A 16,377-nucleotide genomic window follows, 5' to 3' on the forward strand; every position below is an offset into this window, starting at 1 on the left:
GGAGGGAGGGAGGGAAGGAGGGAGGGAGGAAGAGTCACTTTGACATCACACTCCTTTTTGTTGCTTTGCCACTTGCCGACTTTCAGGAGCTACACTGCAGTGAAAAATAGAATCACTGCTATCAAATACTTTAGGGGGCTGAGAATGAAGAAATTTTGAAGTCAGAGCTGTTATTACCACCAGAAAGAAAATAAGCATTTTATTTTGAAATAGGTGATAGAAACCAAGGAAACAAAAATATGAGTTAAAGGTATAGATAAAAGTGGCTTCTAGGCAGAGAAAAGATAAGCTTTATTAAAAATAAATGAGAAATATTAATGGGAACAGCTTCTGCCTTTATAGGTAGACTCTTTATAGGTAGACATTAGAGCAATTAGAAAGACGAAAGATAAAGAAAGATCATTCCCAGAGGTACCAGGCAGCACAGATTTCATGGAAATTTATTAGAAAGAGGTAACAAAGCAAGGAGGAAGCCAGGAACCCGCAAGACCAGGAAAACCAACCCTCACCCTGCTCTGATAAAATGTAAAGGAGAGGGCTGGCCTGATAGCTCCTCAGACTAAAGCTCCTGCTTAGGCAGAGTGCAGTGGCCAGGGTCCAATCCCTGGTGCCATGCTGGCCCCATCCCCAGGGCACGCTGAGACTGCAAATGAGACTGGGCGTGGTGACACGTGCCTATAATCCCAGCGCTCGGGAGGCTGAAAACAGGAGGATCACTACAAGTCTGATCTATGTAGTGAGACCCTGTAGACCTTGTACTAAATGCATTAACAAAAAAAGTAAAGACCATAAGGGGGAGCCACCTAAGGATGCTTATTTAATATATAAAAGACATAGACACCTATATAGATATATGTATTTTCTCACTTTAGCATCACTATACCAGCACCAAATACACACAAATCCCCTTTGTTTGGTCATTAACTCTAAATTACCTTTCTTTAAGTCTCCCCCCACTTATCTGTCACAAAGGGACAAGAAGAAATCAAACTACCAGGAGAATGTAGATAGAGGTACTACAGGCTAGGATCACAGAGAGCCAGAGAACCAATCAGATGGTGACAACTTTCAGATGCCCACATGGGGGGTGGAAAAAATCACTAGTCCTAACTGAAAAGAAGCCAAGGACAAAAATATCTATGAGAATTTGCTTTTGATGCTCCCTACTATTCCAGTGTAGCTGTCCTCTTTTATTCTACTCTTTTCCAAATAAACCATCTTCTTTTATTTTAAGCCTTGTCTCTTTAATTTATCACTGAAGCTGCAAGTGTATGATCCTAGTATGATCCTGATAGCTGCTTTGAGGGGCATGGCATGGTGCAGTGTCGTACTCCTTCTGAGATGTGACAAACAGAGCACACAGTGGAATGATTTCAAAGCTCTTCTTATTTAAAACTTTAGAATATAAATAAATTCTCAAAATTTCATTGTAAGAAGCCAAAGAACCCTTTAAAAATAGGCACTTGATAGGATACTCAACATTATTCATGATTGTGGAATGGCGAATGAAGACAACAGTGAGATGCCTCTATATAACTATGACATGATCCAGCAATCCAACTCTGGTACTGTATTTATCCAAGTGAAATAAAAGCTTATGTTCACATATGGCTTTGTCTGCAAATGCTTATAGCATGGTCACTCTTAACCTCCCTGAGGCAGATTGTAGCACAGCAAAGCGTCTGGGCAAGTGGGGCTGAGCTGTCAATCATGAAGATCCAGGACACAGGTGCCCAAGCATGCACTTGGGACCAATTAGAGCATGCTAGCTTTTAATTCTCTTGGTGTGAAATCAAGTAGGATTTTGGTCGGATGGCCCAGATCTGATGTTAGAATGGGAGATATAAGACAGTTACCATTGACCTCATGGCCACTGCAAGCTCTGGCAATGCCTGCTCTGTCTGCAAACTATATGTCTTTTCCCACCTTTAACTGACTCATATTCACTTTGTAGAGCATGCTTTCTCCCTACTTTTAATAAATGTAAAAGCACAACGTTTTGTATTTTCCTTGTTCAATTTGTGTTCAGGACAAGAAGAACCTAGAAAAAACTTCCTAAAAGGAGCCCACAGCACCCCAGAACCACACTAACAATCCCAAAGCAACCTAAAAGTCCTTCGACTGTGAATGCATGCGCTGTAGTTTATCCAGAAGTTGGAGTATCACATCACAGCAAAATGTATGGACAGCTAGTACACCCATCAACATAAACGCTCTCAGTCAGCACTGAGGAGCCTGAGGCAGGAGGATTGCTGCACGTTCAAGACCAGTCTAGACTACATAGTGAGTTCAAGGCCAGCCTGAACTACATAATAAGACCTTGCCTCAAAACAAATAAACAAACAAACAAAACACCAAAAAAGTCTTCAGCACATTATACTAAGTAAAAGAGGCCAGACTCCAAAGATACACACTGTATGTGGTTTATTCTAGAAGTGGAAACAAAATATGAGGGTGGAAAACAGACCCGTGGCTCCCAGAGGCCACGGGAGGGGAGAGGCTGATTACAAGGGGGGACATTTGGTGGAGATGAAGCTACGTGATATATGGATTGTGACAGTGATACCATCTTTGGATAGTGTGTCAAGGCTTGCAGATGATCTGAGCATGGTTGTGTATACTTATCTCAGCACTTGGGAGGCTGAGGCAGGGAGATCTTGAGTTTGAGGCAAGTCTGAGCTGCATAATGACTTCAAGGCCAATTTGGATTACATAGCAAGGCCCTATCTCAAAAAAGAAAAAAAAATCAAGCTAAAACAAAACAAAATCTTACAGAACTATACTCCGAAAAGGACAAGCATCATTATTTGTAATTTTGGTGGAACTGGGGATTGAACTCAGGCCCTTGCACTTGCCAGGCGAGCGTTTAGTCTTCTGAGGTATTTCCCCGGCCCCCATTATATGTAAATTATATCATAAAAAAGAAGAAGAAACAAAAATTCCTCAGAGTGACTTTCAGCCTCATTCTCTTTGACATGGAAGTAAATGTTGTTCATCACCCTCCACACACCCCATACCTCCTTCCCACAACCACACGTTGGTGGTGTTGATCCGGTTCCCAGCGCCATTCCTGCAGCCGGCTCCCTCATCTTAGCTGATGAATTTTCCACCAACTTTACCAAGAAGCCCTGGATCAGATAAACAAACGTGACCTTTCTCTCCTTCATCTCAAATTTCCTTCATACAGAGATACCAGATGACCTCTGAGCTCCTCGGGACATCTGCATTCTCCTTCAGAAAACAAATTTAAAGGGGATGATAAAGTGCAGTAAGTTCACCAAAAGCACGCTGGTAACCAGCAGAACAATTTGACACTGACATTTCAGGAGTACTTGAGGAGTATTTAACCCCTGAGGACTCAGTGCAAGAAGCCGCACTGAAAATGTTACGTGTTATATGATCCCAACTCTATGGCATCTGGGAAAGGGGACAATAAAAGAGCACTGGTTGCCTAGGGCTCAGGAGGAGGGAGGCAGGAAGGTGTGCAGCATGAGGGATTTTTAAGCAGTGACATTACAGTCTAATATATTACAATAGTGGAAAAAAGTTGTTATACATTTATTAAAAGCTATAAAATATACATCATGGTGAATACCAATACAAACTATGGACTTTAATTATTAATAATGTGTCCATTTGGGCTGATTAGTTTTTTTTTTTTAATGTATTTAGTACACAGTCTACAGGGTCTCACTATGTAGCTTGGACTCATAATGATCCTCCTGTGTTCAGCCGACCAAGCGCTGGGATTACGGGCTTGTGCCACCATGCTCAGTCTCAACTGCCCTGGGGGCGGGGCTGGCATGGCGTGCCTGGATCTAACCCTGGCCACCGTGCTCTGCTTAAGCAGGTGCTTTATTCCACTGAGCTATCTGGCAAGCCTGGGCTGATATGTTTTAACGAATATTGGTTACTTTCCACTAGTGCAAAATGCGGAAAAATAGAGAAAATTGGGAAGGAGGTAGAGGTGGGGAGATGGGAACCATGTAATTTTCACTTAGCTTTCTCTGTATAATTCAAAATACTAAGAGCCTACTAATAAAGTCAGACAGAAGAGTTGAACTTTTGATACTTAACTAATTCTTTGGCTTAACTTTTCTCTCCTATGTGTGCATAACAGTAATAAGCTACACTTCATTGATTTAAAATACAAAATTTTAAAAATCCCTGAAATCAGATTGCATGCTAAAATGGCATATTCTTATAATGAGCACAAAATAAAAACCAAAGCTTAGAAAGTTGTGTCATTGAGTAATTTACAATATTTTTCTTTTTAAAGGAAGCCTTAAATAATAGCATATCCTACCATTAATAAAACTGATCAGGTTAGGTGCAATATGGTATGAGTTTAAACTAAAAAAATAAATTAAACAGATGCATATTTGGTCTATGGATTGTTGCCTGTGGCAGGAGAGACCCAAAGGGGGTTATGATTTGACTTACAGTGCTTTATTTCTTGTATTTAAAATTGACAGAGAAAAAGCCCTAAAATGCTAGCAATGACCAAATCTGAGGGGTATGATTATCATGCTAAGTCTTTCTTGGCAACTTTATGCTATTTTCTGCCCTTAAAGATTTTAAGCAACAAATGTCTGAAGAAAAGCACAGCGGCAAAGCAGCAGCTCAGAAGCCTCCTTGAAGCAGACTTGCAGCTTCCAGCTCGATCTGCTGGGGCACTGCTCCTGGTGCAACGTGGAGGTGATGGAACTTGGGGGAGGGCAAGAGCCGGTGGGCAGAATAGCGCAAACATCACGTGGTCCTACTTATACTAGGTGCTCACGATAGTTAGCATCACAGAAAGTTAGATGCCTAGAACCAGAAAGTGCAATTGTGATTACCAGCGCAGGGGGTTAGGTGGTGGGTTGGTTGTTACTATAAAGGAATCTTAGTTTGGGATGATTTTAAGTTCTAGAGGTGAATAGTAATAATGGTTGAACATATTGAGATGATACTGAATTGTGCACTTAAAAGTGGTTAAAACAGTACCTTGTATGTTTTGTATATTATAGTATCAATGTGGGCAAGGGAAATCAAGAGTTTGATTCTGGGCATGCCAAGTCTGAGATGCTCAGAAAGAGATCGGGACAGTGACCAGGCTGGGGATGCTGACTAAGCAGACGTCAGATGGAGGCCTGAGGCCAGAGCGCATAGGGAAGGAGGTGGTCAGGGTCCATTCCTGGGCTCCCCACTCAGAAGAGAGATGTCCAGGGAGGACAGGGGAAACCAGGAGAGTGCAGGGTGACACAAGACAAAGAGGAAAGCTGCCCATTTGGAGGTAGTGGTCAGCGCATGCTCAGTGGAGGTGAGGACCACTGCATTTGCAAAGCGGGAGCTGTGAAGGTTTAACAGAGTGCGGCAGTAGCAAGCAGCCCCAGGCAGAGAGGGAGGGAGGGGAAGAACCAGTGATGGCCATAGCACTGTGGCCCAAAGCACTTGGAAGGGGTTTTGATGTTTTATTGATAGTGGCTGAGGCAATTAAGGAGGTGTAGGGTGGTATTTTTTGGTTGCTTATTTACTGGTTTGTTTATTCAATTTTTGTGGTGCTGGGGATTGAACTCAGGGCATTGTGCATGCTAGCCAAGTACTGTATTATGAGCTACACCCCCAGCCCTTGGTTATTTGAGATGGAAGATGTTTTGTGCTAATAGGAGAGGGAGTGCTGGAAGAAAAAGGAGAGAAGGGAGAACTGAAGAAGAAGGACACAAATGGGGTAAATGACCATCGGTAGGGCCAGACAGCTCTTTCATATGCTGGGAGAAACAGTGGAGTGGTGGGATGATGAGGCTCCCATGGCCTTGAAGAGCTGTGAAGTCAGGGCAGCAGCTGGGCTGGGCACACGGGCTGTGAGGGGCATGAGGACTCACGAGAAGGTGCAATTAAGGAGTTGTGTCGCAACCAGGCCCAGCAGCACCCCGGGAACCTTGTGGCCCGAGTACACAGGTGTTTCCCCAGCTGCACCCCTTGGCCAGTCCTCTCTGTGGTGTTCGTGTAAGGAGCGTAGGTGGCTGAGTCTAACTTCATCAGTGGTTCTCAAAGGGAGCATCAAAGTCTAACAGCCTTGGCAGCGCCTGGGAACTCAGAAGTGCAAACTGTTGGGCTCCACCTCAGACCTGACTCAGAAACTCCGGCTGGGAGACAGAGCTCCCAAAATTTCTCACAAGCTCTCCAGGTGCCTCTGGAAGTGTAGAAGCTGGGGTGAGGCGGGCAGCATAGCTCTTCTCTACAAGGAAATCCTGGAAATCACCAAGCATGGTGTCACGTAAAGGAACTCTGAGTCTTTTTAATGAGAATATTTCGACAGGTGAACAACATTTTTTCCCTAAACAGACATCTATCTATTGAGTCTGAATTTGAACACTGAGTTTTGTGTTTTATAGTTCCTCACTCCTGTCCTCTGATGGTGCCCTGGACTCTCTGCAGGTCTCTTCTCTCAGGGTTGTCCCAACGAGCTACCTGAGGCCTGCTCCATCTTTCCACATGATTTCATTCCAGCTTTCACTACTGTTCGGAAATAGCAATGAATGGTCTGTTCAACGTGTGGGGCCTTTTCCTTCTTAGCTGAAATAAAGACAAGGATGAGTCAGCCTCACTCAGCCTCCAGGATCTCCCAGGCCTTCCAGTGACTCAGAGGATGGTCTGGTAGTGGGTACGGCTCCTCCCAGGAAGTTGGCAGCCCCATCTTCCCCTACCTGAGTCACTGGCCCTGGGGCACTCCTATCAAGACATGATTACACCAAGACCAGGGAGGCAGGCCAAGAAAGATCTGCCATAAATGGACCAGGAAAGAAGATGGGTGTTGAAAAGTTACGATTTAGGAGGGTGAATTTATTCTTTATTTGTTAGTGGTTTGGGTACATCAACAAAGGGCTTGGTTTTCCTTTATGAAAATGGAGAGATTGGGTAACCTACCCGGTTTGTAGATACTGTAACCATCCAAAAGGAGTGAAGACAAACCCAGCCCTCTGGGAAGGAGTCTGGCTAGAGACACACTTGGGAACTTCTCTGTGCAGAAGTGGGTAGAGGGGTGAAAAGGAATAAAAATGATCAAGATGGGCCAGGAAGATAGCTCAGTAGAATAAGCACTTGCCTGGCAAGTGCAATGTCCTGAGTTCAATACCTGGTACCACACACACACACAAAGATCAAGATGCGTGATATGTACAACTCCCCCAAATGAATGTAACTATTATATAAACATACTGATAAAAATAAATTTAAAAAAGAAGAGTCTGGGGTGGTTTTTTTTCTCTGAGCTTTAGCCTGAGCAAGATCTGGTAGAGGGTAGAGGAAGAGGAGGAGGCCTCCATCAGAGAAGGGATGGGGTGAGCAGAGTGGACTGGGGCAGGAGGTCAGATGTAAGGCAGGTTGGCCAGTGGCTGGGGCCAGAATGACCAGTGGGAGGTGAGAGGTGTTGTATGCAGGGCCACCCAGAGAATGGGACACCTCTGGGCACTGTCTTAGTTACTCCTCTCGTTGCAGGGACAAATACCCCGAAACCCAAAATGAAGGAAGGAAGGGTTTATTTAGCTCACAGTTACTGGAGGTTTCAGTCCATATTCAGCTGGCTCCAAGGCAAGGGGTGCATGGCAGAGAGCAGCAATTCATGGCGGCTGAACAGCAACAATGGCTACAGAAAGTCTGTCTCTCTGTCTCTCTTATACTACATTCAGGCTCTCTGCCCCAGGTTGGGGGAAATACACACACCCATAATCCCAGCAGTACTAAAACCCATAAACCCAGACTCAGATGAGTTAATCACAAACTCTAGAAGTCCCTGCCCCATGACTGCATGAGACTTTGCTAGGACAACTAGACACAAACCATAACAGGCACCCAGAGTACTTGGTGGAAACACAGCATCCCAAGGCATTGGTTTTGTACCCCTCAAGTTGTCAGCCCTGGCCTTCTTATTCACTCACCTCACTGCCTCTCTACCTCCTTGTCTTTGTTCCTCATCTGTCCCCTCATCTTTGTTTTTGTCTCCCACCTTGTGGGCAGTGGAGAGAGCTTTTGTGTGGGCTGTTTCCTTTCCTGTTTATGTGCTGAGCAGTATCTGCTTGTGGAGGCCCCCTCAGCTCATCCTGTTTTTCTGTCACGACACAGTAAGTTGTGGTCAGCAAGCTTATGCATCACAGCCCCCCAGCCTGCGTGGGGACCAGGACTCTTGACGCACATCACTCACACCTAGCCCTGAGAGTGCCGTCTGCCTCATGGGAGCCAACGTGGGCGGGGATTGTTTCCACGTCCAGGACCATCTGAGGAGCCAATGTTGCTGGACCAGCACGTCCAACCAAGGCTAAGGACTTAGTCAACAAAGATCTATCTCCTCGGGGAAGCTGGTATCCTGTGGGCAGCTCTCTGGAGGTTGAGAGAGGGTAATGTTAGAAGGCATCTCATCTTGTGCTTCTATTTTGCAAAAGGGAGTTAGGTCCAGACAAGGCAAGGCATCTGGCCACCTGTCCCACATCTTCTCTTGCTCTACCTCTGTGATGGAATCTCTCCTGCAGTCACATGATTTGAGACACTGTCCTTATTTTTCTTGGTTTCCCTAAATCTTTTTTTTTTTTTAAATGTATTTGGTACATGGTCTCACTATGAGACTGCACAGCTTGAACTTGTAGTGATCCTACTGTTTTCAGCCTTCCCCAGTGCTGGGATTACAGGCATGTACCACCCCCTGGTCTTGGCCAGGAATCTGGCCAAGCATGCATGGGGGCAGGTCAGGCATGGCATGTGGTGCCAGGGATCGAACCCTGGTCCCTGTACTTGCCTAAGCAGGTGCTTAGTCTGCTGAGCTATCTCACTGGCCCACTTTCCCCAAATCTTGTGCAGGGGTTACTGCTCAGGATTGGGCTGGAAGTCAAGGAAGCAGTATGAATGGTAGTCGACTTGGAAGCAGTAATATGTACAACTGGACTATGGGAGGACAGATAGTGGCGCTGATGGTCAGTTATGTGAGGCACCCCTCCAGCTGTCAGAGCAAAGATGGTGCTGTGCTTTCCAGGTGCTTGCCTAGGACCCAGTCCTAAATGCCCAGCATAAGGGCCCCAGCATAGTACGTCAGCTAGAAAATCAGGAAGTGTACAAAACCCTCACAATCCTGTCATTTGAGGGAATTCTTGGAATCCTGAGCTCACCCAGAACTTTCCAGGCATCTGAACTTCTGATCTTTCTGCACATCAAATAGGAAGGTGAAATGCTTGGGAGAGGCCAGGTGTAGTGGTACATGGCTGTAACTTCAGCAGTCCTGAGGGTAAGTATCAAAGGAAGCTCGAGGTCAACCTGAAATACACATAGCGAGACCCTGACTTAGAAAAAAAAAAAAAAAATGCCCAGGAGGGAGAATCTGTTTCATCCTTCTCCCCAGGTTCCTTGGAAAGAAAAACATGTTATACCAATGACGGTTCCAGGGGCTGGTGAGACTCAAGGTTTTAACATTCCAGGCCCTGTTTTGAACCTTGATCTCCCAGGAATCTGGCCTTAAAGACAAAAGCCAGGTATTCTATGGGTTCTGCTTTGTGGTAGCTTATCTGCAACAATGGCTCCCAGGAGCCTTCCAGTTGTGTGCAGATTTATTTTGGGGTGAACTGCTTTTTCCTCAAAATGATATTGGAGTCCTAATCCCAGTAAAACAATGTCTGATCGTATTTGGGAGATAAGATACTTACAGACGTCATTTGGGTGGGCTGGAGTTCAGTGTGACTGGTTTCTTTACAAGAAAAAGATACTTGAGAAACCGAGACCTACAAAGGGAGAACTCGTGCGAATGACGAATGACGCTGCTTCAAGGTGAAGACTGCCCAGTAACCTACTAGCCAGGAGAAAGGTATAGAAGATTCTCACTCCTAGATGACACCAACCCTACTGACTCCTTGATTTTAGATTTCCACCCTCCAGGATTGTGAGATAATTTCTTTTGTTTAACCTATTTGTGGTATTTTGTAATGGCAGCCATAGAAAATATATAATTCTACTCTTTCATTTAAAAGGTAGAACTAATTTACTCTCCTATGGAATTCCGGTTGGTCGTGGGAGGTAGCTAGTCAAAGAAAGTGGAAGACATCGTGACTTGGCAGATCTGGGCCAAGGTCTTCTTTCTCTGGCACTAGGTCTTTTTTTTTTTTTTTTCTTTTCTAAGACAGGATCTCACTATGCAGTTTCAGGCTGGTCTTGAACTCACAGCACTAGTGTGCTGACCTAGAACGCACACTAATTCTCCTGCCTCAGCCTCCTGAATGCTGGGATTGTAGGCCTGCGTCACCATGCTCAGTTTTTGGCACTAGGGATTGAACCCAAGGCCTTACCCAGGGCTACATCCTTAGTCTTTCTTATTTTTTTTTAATTTTGAGACGATGTTTCAATAAGTTGCTAGATTGCCGGGACTGGAGGTGGCCCTGCGCGACTAGCCTTCTGACCCCTAACTGCAATCTGGCAGAGGCCAGCTGGAGTACAGGTGGCTCCCAGAGGAGACAGGGGCACCGCTTCCTTTCGAAAGGGCCCTTCCAACTCCCTGGGTAAACTGAGGACGGCGTCTAGGTTCTGAGTGCCGCCTTGCAGACTGCCTGGGTTCTGAGTTGTGCCTAGCGCGGGCGGGAGCGCTTGGCAGGCTTCTTTTGCGGAAGGGTGGATGAGGTGGCGCCCAGCTCTAAGGAACTGGTGCACACCCACGTGGGGGCGCCGGACCCGGTTCCCAAGCGCGACCCCGCAGTCCCGGCTCTATGGCCTCGGGCCTCCCTGCCCCCGGCGGGGCGGAGCTCGGCGCGTCCCGGCCCCGAGGCGGAGCGAGGGCCGGGCCGGCGCGGCCGGGCGGGGTGGGCCGGGGACGCGAGGCGGAGCGGGGCCCCACACAGGCCGCGGCGGCTGGCTCGGGCCCCTACGGTCCCGGCGGCTGGAGGAGGAAGCCAGGCGGCTGGCGGAGGAGGCGCGGAGGAGGCCGAGCGCTCGCCGAAGACTCGTTTCCCCGGTCAGCAGGGAAAGGTACGGCGCGTCCACCTCGGCCCCGGCGCCAGTCTCGCTCGGGCACCGGCAGGGCTGCGGCTGCCGCGAGAGGGCGAGGGACCCGGAGCGGCCCCAGGGGGCTCGGCCGGCCGGGGGCTCCGGAGGTCGGCGGAGCGCTCGGGCGCGGGCTGGGACGTGCTGCGTCGGGGAGGCTCGCCGGGAGCGGTGGGCGCCGCGCCCCCTGGCCCCTGGGTGGGGGGCAGTGGTGTCGGGGACGGTGGCGGCGATCGCGGGTCGGGGGCGGCGGGCTAGGCGCGGGGGTAGAAGGAGGCCGGACTCTGCACGCTGCGTGCTGGAAGGGAATTCCGGGGGCGCCGGTGGGCGCAGACAAAGCAGGGCGCGGACGCCGGGCAACGACCGGGTGACCGGAGGGTGGACGCTGGGGAGAAGAGAGAAGACTCGGGGCCCCAACCGCGGTCCGGGGAGGGTGCACAGCCCAGTATATGGGCTCCAGGCGCCGGGGGTGGGAGGGCTGTGTTTAGAGAGCCGGGGCGAATGGGGAGCAGCTCTCTAGCGAGGGGCTGCCGAGCTGCTGTTCACTCGGCAGGGGTCAGGCTCGGAAGGCCAGGCACGGTGGGCAGGAGCGCTCCCTTCGCTGGGGGTTGGGGGGGGAGCCCCTGCCCTTGCTCCTGTAGAACAGGTGCCCCCCCAACCCCGCTAGTCCCAGGACGGGGCACAGGGGCACAGCTGGTTGAGACAGAGCGCGGTGGCTGGTACGCGGTGAGGTGTGCCCACAGGTTGTTCGCAGGAGCTGCTGGTGGTGGCACATCATGTTCCAGTTTGTGGGGGCAGCTTAGCCATTCTGAGCTGGAGCAATTGCAGTGGGTGCCAGGGGACAGCGGGGCCTGGCAGGAATGGAGGGGCAAGTGAGCTTGCGTGTGACAGCGTGTGCAGGCCCCCACGTTTGCTTGCTGCCGCCCTGACCCTTTCAGGAGCACCCTATGATTGCTCCAAGACCCAACCTTTTCTTTCTGTTACCTTTCTTCTCTCCCGTGTCAGAAGTAACTTTTCCCAACAGTGTAAGAACAACCCCCCTCCCCCATTTTAAAGTCACTTTATTTTGCCTGGAGTTTTCATCCACTTGCAGGCAGTAGAGGGGAGCTTCTCTGGAAGCCGTCGCCGCTGCTACCCCTTCTTCAGACCGCTGCTGTAGATTCTGCAGCCCACTTGACCGGACCCAGGCTCCTTTTCTCCACTAAAGGGCCCAGCCGGGGTCTCCAGTCGTTTGCTTGTTCAGCCAGCGGCTCTTCCCCACCTCTCTGGGTCCCCTCGAAACCCCTGTCCTACCAGAACTAGCATCATTCCTTGGCTTCTCCTGGCTTTTTCCTTCCAGTCCTGGTGGTCCCTTCGCTCAGCTGATAATGTTGTGGGACAGCAGGGCGCTGTCTTCCCTCCTGACTCTGCTGTCTCCTTGATCTCCTTTCCTTCTCCCCCAGCTTTCATCTTTTCTTAGGATTTTAGCAATCAAGCATTAGCTTCTTAATACACAGGTCTTAAATGTTTTCATTCTCATTTTTAGTAGCAGATTTTATCTTCAGTCCCAGGCACTCTATCCAACAACCACCTGATGATTTATACTGTCTTGGATGACAACTGAATGTGGACGGAACAGAACACTGCCTGCACCCTCTAGCCCTGTCCTCTCAGTGTGGCCCCTAATCTGCTCATCTCTTAGACAGGCCACCATGTGGCATCGTGCCCCCACCTCCTTCCACACAGCCAGTCCAAGAGGAAGTCCTTTCGGTGCTTTCCACACAGTCTCTCTCAGGTCACTCTCCCTGCTCCTATCCATCGATATTCCTGCCCCAGGCTTCCTGGCCATGCTAAGCCACTTTTTAAGTCTTTCCTGAGTTCTCTCCTAGTATTAACACTCCCCCTGTGTCTACGCCTGCAGATGTGTCCTTCTTTGATCTATTTTAAGGGAGCAGCAAGACTAACATAGAAAAAAATGATTAGATTGTTTCATTCTTCTAAAACTCTGGATGGCTTCCTGTGGCACTTGAGTAAAATCTCAGAGCTTTTCCTTAGCCTATCAGACTCTACAGTTTGTTCACTGCTGACCTCCCCAGTTTTAGTAAGACACATGGAAAGTTATGTTCATCTCTTCAATACCCTAAGCCTTTTTCTGCCCCTGGACCTTTGCTTGTGCTGTCTTTGACACCTGGAAGATTTTTCCAGTGCCATTTTGTGCTGACTGTGCTCTTTATTTTTTGGATGTCAAATATACCTTTCCAGGATAGGTAGAAGGTGCACCCTCTCCTGTAATTCGTCATTGTATTTGGTTCACCTTTGTTACAGTTGCCTTGACTTGGTATTTTTGGGTTCTCAAGGCATGGGACCTATAGCATGATGCCTGGCAGGTAGCTGATGCTGAGCCAGTCTTGAGCCAGTTGGGGAGGATGGGGTTTGAGCTGGGCAGAAAGAGATGGCACAGTGATCTCCTTAACTTTCAGGTGACCCGAAGGCTTTTTGACTTTCTATCCACAAAACCCAAACAGAAATTATGTAGACTGCTGCAAGAATCTGAGGGAGCCAGTGGGTATGAAAAAGGAAAGTGGAGAAGGTCCGAGGCTGAGGGCAGGCCTGTGTTACAGCTGAGAGTGGGACTAGGGAGCCCAGGCACATGCAGTTTGCACAGGCCTCTGGATAGGGTACATGATTTCCTTGGCTTTGGTGGAAATCTAGGCTAGGTCAGTAGGTATGTGTGTGTGTGTTTGGTGGGAGAGTCTCCTATCCAGGGGATAGGCACAGTCTGGGGTTCATTTCTACTTTTTCCCTTGGGAGCTGCTGGGTGAGTAGCTTTGGGGTACAGAAAGTTAGAGAGGAAGAATCGGCTGGGGCTGTGTGTGTGTGTGTCTCTCTGTACTCCGTCCTCTGCCTCCTGCCTCCCTCTCCTGGGGGACCGGGTGCCCGCTGCTCTGCTGTTTGTATAGAGGAACCAGTTGAGTGTGAAGTCACATGGCTGGTACTCTCAAAGTGGAGGGCTGAGAGCTCAGGGACCTCAAATCTGGGAAGGAGGGGAACTGGGCTCTTGGCAGGGAGCTGAGAGTGGACTGAGGTCATATCACCAGTCGTGGGGCTTGTTCTTAAGTCTGGGAAAGGCTGTGAGCTGCGAAAAGGGAACAAGGACCATATCCTGGGTGGGAGAAATCTGCCAGAGGCCAAGAGCCTGGGGTAAGCCCTTGGTACACTTGGTGGGTGCCAGGCATTGTTCTAATGATTTTACAAATATGAGCCCTTTTACTCCTAATGACTTTAGAGGATCAGATTTATTCCCATTATATAGACAGGTAAACTGAGGCACAGTTCTACATCTTATAGAGATAGTGTATGGTCTGGATACAAGCATCCTGACTCTGCAATGGAGGCCCTAATCCTGTCCATTCTCTCACTTCTCTCGTGGTGCTCAGATCTGTCTTGGGTTTTTAGCAAGTAAGGAGCTTTTCTGCCTTCTAGAGGGGCTTGGCCAGGACTGGGGAGGTGGAGAGAAATAGCACTCTCTAAGGTAGAAGGGTCCTTGCTAGAGTGGGTGGCCAAGTTTATTTGAAAAAAAAAAGTACCCACTTTTTCTCCCAAGAGGGGCTTGGGTTCAGGACCAGAAGTTGGGCATCATACATACTGTAGTTTTAGGGTGCTGGGAATTCTCTTGTTTCCAATACAAAAACTCTGAGAGGGCCAGGGAGATAGCTCAGTAGAATAAGGCCCTGAGTTCAATCCCCGGTACCGGAAAAACAAACAACAAACAACAACAACAACAACAACAACAACAACAACAACAACAAACCCTTCTGAGAATGTCACCCTTCTGGGCTTAGCATTGCTCTCCTCACTGTCTTAAAATCACAGCCTCGCAGCCTCAGAGGAGGGGACCCGGAAGCTGGTGTAACCTGGCCAGGTGAGGAGGCTCTGAGAACACTGTGGAAGCTGGAGGCTGGGTCTTGGGAAATCTAGCTGGGGTGTGTGTGGGAGTGGAGCCGGGGAACGGAGAAGTGGGAGCCAGAACAGTGGTCCACTTCACTCTTAGCCGGTCCCCACTCCATACAGGGGGATGTGATGTGAAGAGAGAGCCCTTCCCTTCGTTGCCTGGGTTGAGGAGGCTGGGTTGCTCCTTGAGGCTACTCTGCTGGTACTGTCTCCTCAGACCAGCACAGAGGCGAGTACCTGGGGGCAGAGTCAGTTTGCTGCACATCCTGAGCCTCAGAGCTTAGGAGATCTGCCCCTCTTCTGGGCAGATCCTATCATCCCCCAGGCCAGAGTAATTGGGCATTGTCTTCTGCATTTGAGAAAACTGAGGCACAGAGCAAACCCACTGTCGTTGAAAGTTTACCAACCCCTGCCCCCAAGCCCCTCCTATTTGGAAAGATATTTGGAGGAGGCCTGTCCTTGGTGCTTTGGCTTGTCTGTTGAGTTAAAGCAAAGGCTGTGGCGGAGTTTGCGCCAGGCAGGCTAGAGCTAAGGGTGGACTTTCTGAGAATTAGACATGAGGCCTTGCTAGCTGCCACCAGCACCTGGTGTGTCCTGTGTCCCAGACTGGTACACAGAACCGAAGGAAACAGGACATGGTCCCCATGGTCCAGGAAATAAGATGACCTGTGCCAGGTGCAGTTCAGGCCGGCTTCCTGGAGGAGGTGGGACTTTGAGAGAGTCCTTCAGTCCTGGGTGGCTGTGGCCCACAGAGGACCGAACGGCATAGCAGGGAGCTCAGACCTGAAGCCAGGCTGGGAAAGCTGCCGAGTCTGAGCTTGAACTAGGCCCCGGGGAGCCAGAAGGTGATGGGTGGTAGGTGTCATGACGTGATTAGAGCACTGGTCTAGGAAAGTGCTTCTCAGACTTGCACACACATGTAATACCTGGCAGCTTGTTACAGCTCAGGTCGGTCCGGCCTGATTCAGCAGGTCTGGGGGAGGCCCAAGACTCTGCACTTCTTTTTTTCTCTCTCTCCCTTTTTAAAAAAATTGTTTATTTATTTGGTACAGGGTCTCCCTGTGCAGCTCAGACTCATAGTGATCCTCCTGTCTCAGCCTCCCCAGTGCTGGGATTACAGGTGTGCGCCACCACGCCCAGTTGGGGTGCCTGGCATGGTGCACCTGGGGTTCCGGGGCCAGCATGGCATGCAGTACCAGGGATCAAACTAAGGCAGGCACTTAGCCCACTGAGCTATATCCCTAGCTCCAGGCCCTTAGGCAGGGCAGTGCCACTGGTTCACAGGCTACATGTCATATAGCAAGATTTAGCACGGAAGCCAGAGGGGCAGGTGCAGTTCAGGGACAGGTGAAGAGAACCATCTCATCCCCTGGGGGGGTGCTGCCTGGGTTGGAGCTATGGGTGTAGGTGAAGCTGGGGCACGGGTGATAGCTCAGGTGGAGGATGCAGGTTGCA

At 49.2% G+C, this 16,377-nt stretch overlaps 2 protein-coding genes across 6 annotated transcripts in view; one reads left to right on the forward strand and one right to left on the reverse strand.

Annotated features, from left to right (window-relative positions):
* Positions 1 to 16,377, reverse strand: part of LOC101573214 (calcium-binding protein 1-like) — a 103,360-nt gene that overhangs the window by 73,676 nt on the left and 13,307 nt on the right. The window contains exon 4 of the mRNA XM_012515361.2: positions 10,849 to 11,377. Coding sequence (XP_012370815.1) covers positions 10,849 to 11,377 — 529 coding nt within the window. The remainder of the gene's footprint in view (positions 1 to 10,848; positions 11,378 to 16,377) is intronic.
* The window catches only part of Smox (spermine oxidase), a 35,198-nt gene continuing 29,633 nt past the window's right edge, over positions 10,813 to 16,377 (forward strand). For all 5 annotated transcript variants that reach the window (XM_004634267.2, XM_004634268.2, XM_012515366.2 and 2 more), the window contains exon 1: positions 10,813 to 10,977. The gene's annotated coding sequence lies outside the window, so the exon portion shown is untranslated. The remainder of the gene's footprint in view (positions 10,978 to 16,377) is intronic.

This window comes from Octodon degus, unplaced genomic scaffold (genome assembly GCF_000260255.1).
Source record: "Octodon degus isolate 3935 unplaced genomic scaffold, OctDeg1.0 scaffold00060, whole genome shotgun sequence".
NCBI classification, from domain to species: domain Eukaryota; kingdom Metazoa; phylum Chordata; class Mammalia; order Rodentia; family Octodontidae; genus Octodon; species Octodon degus.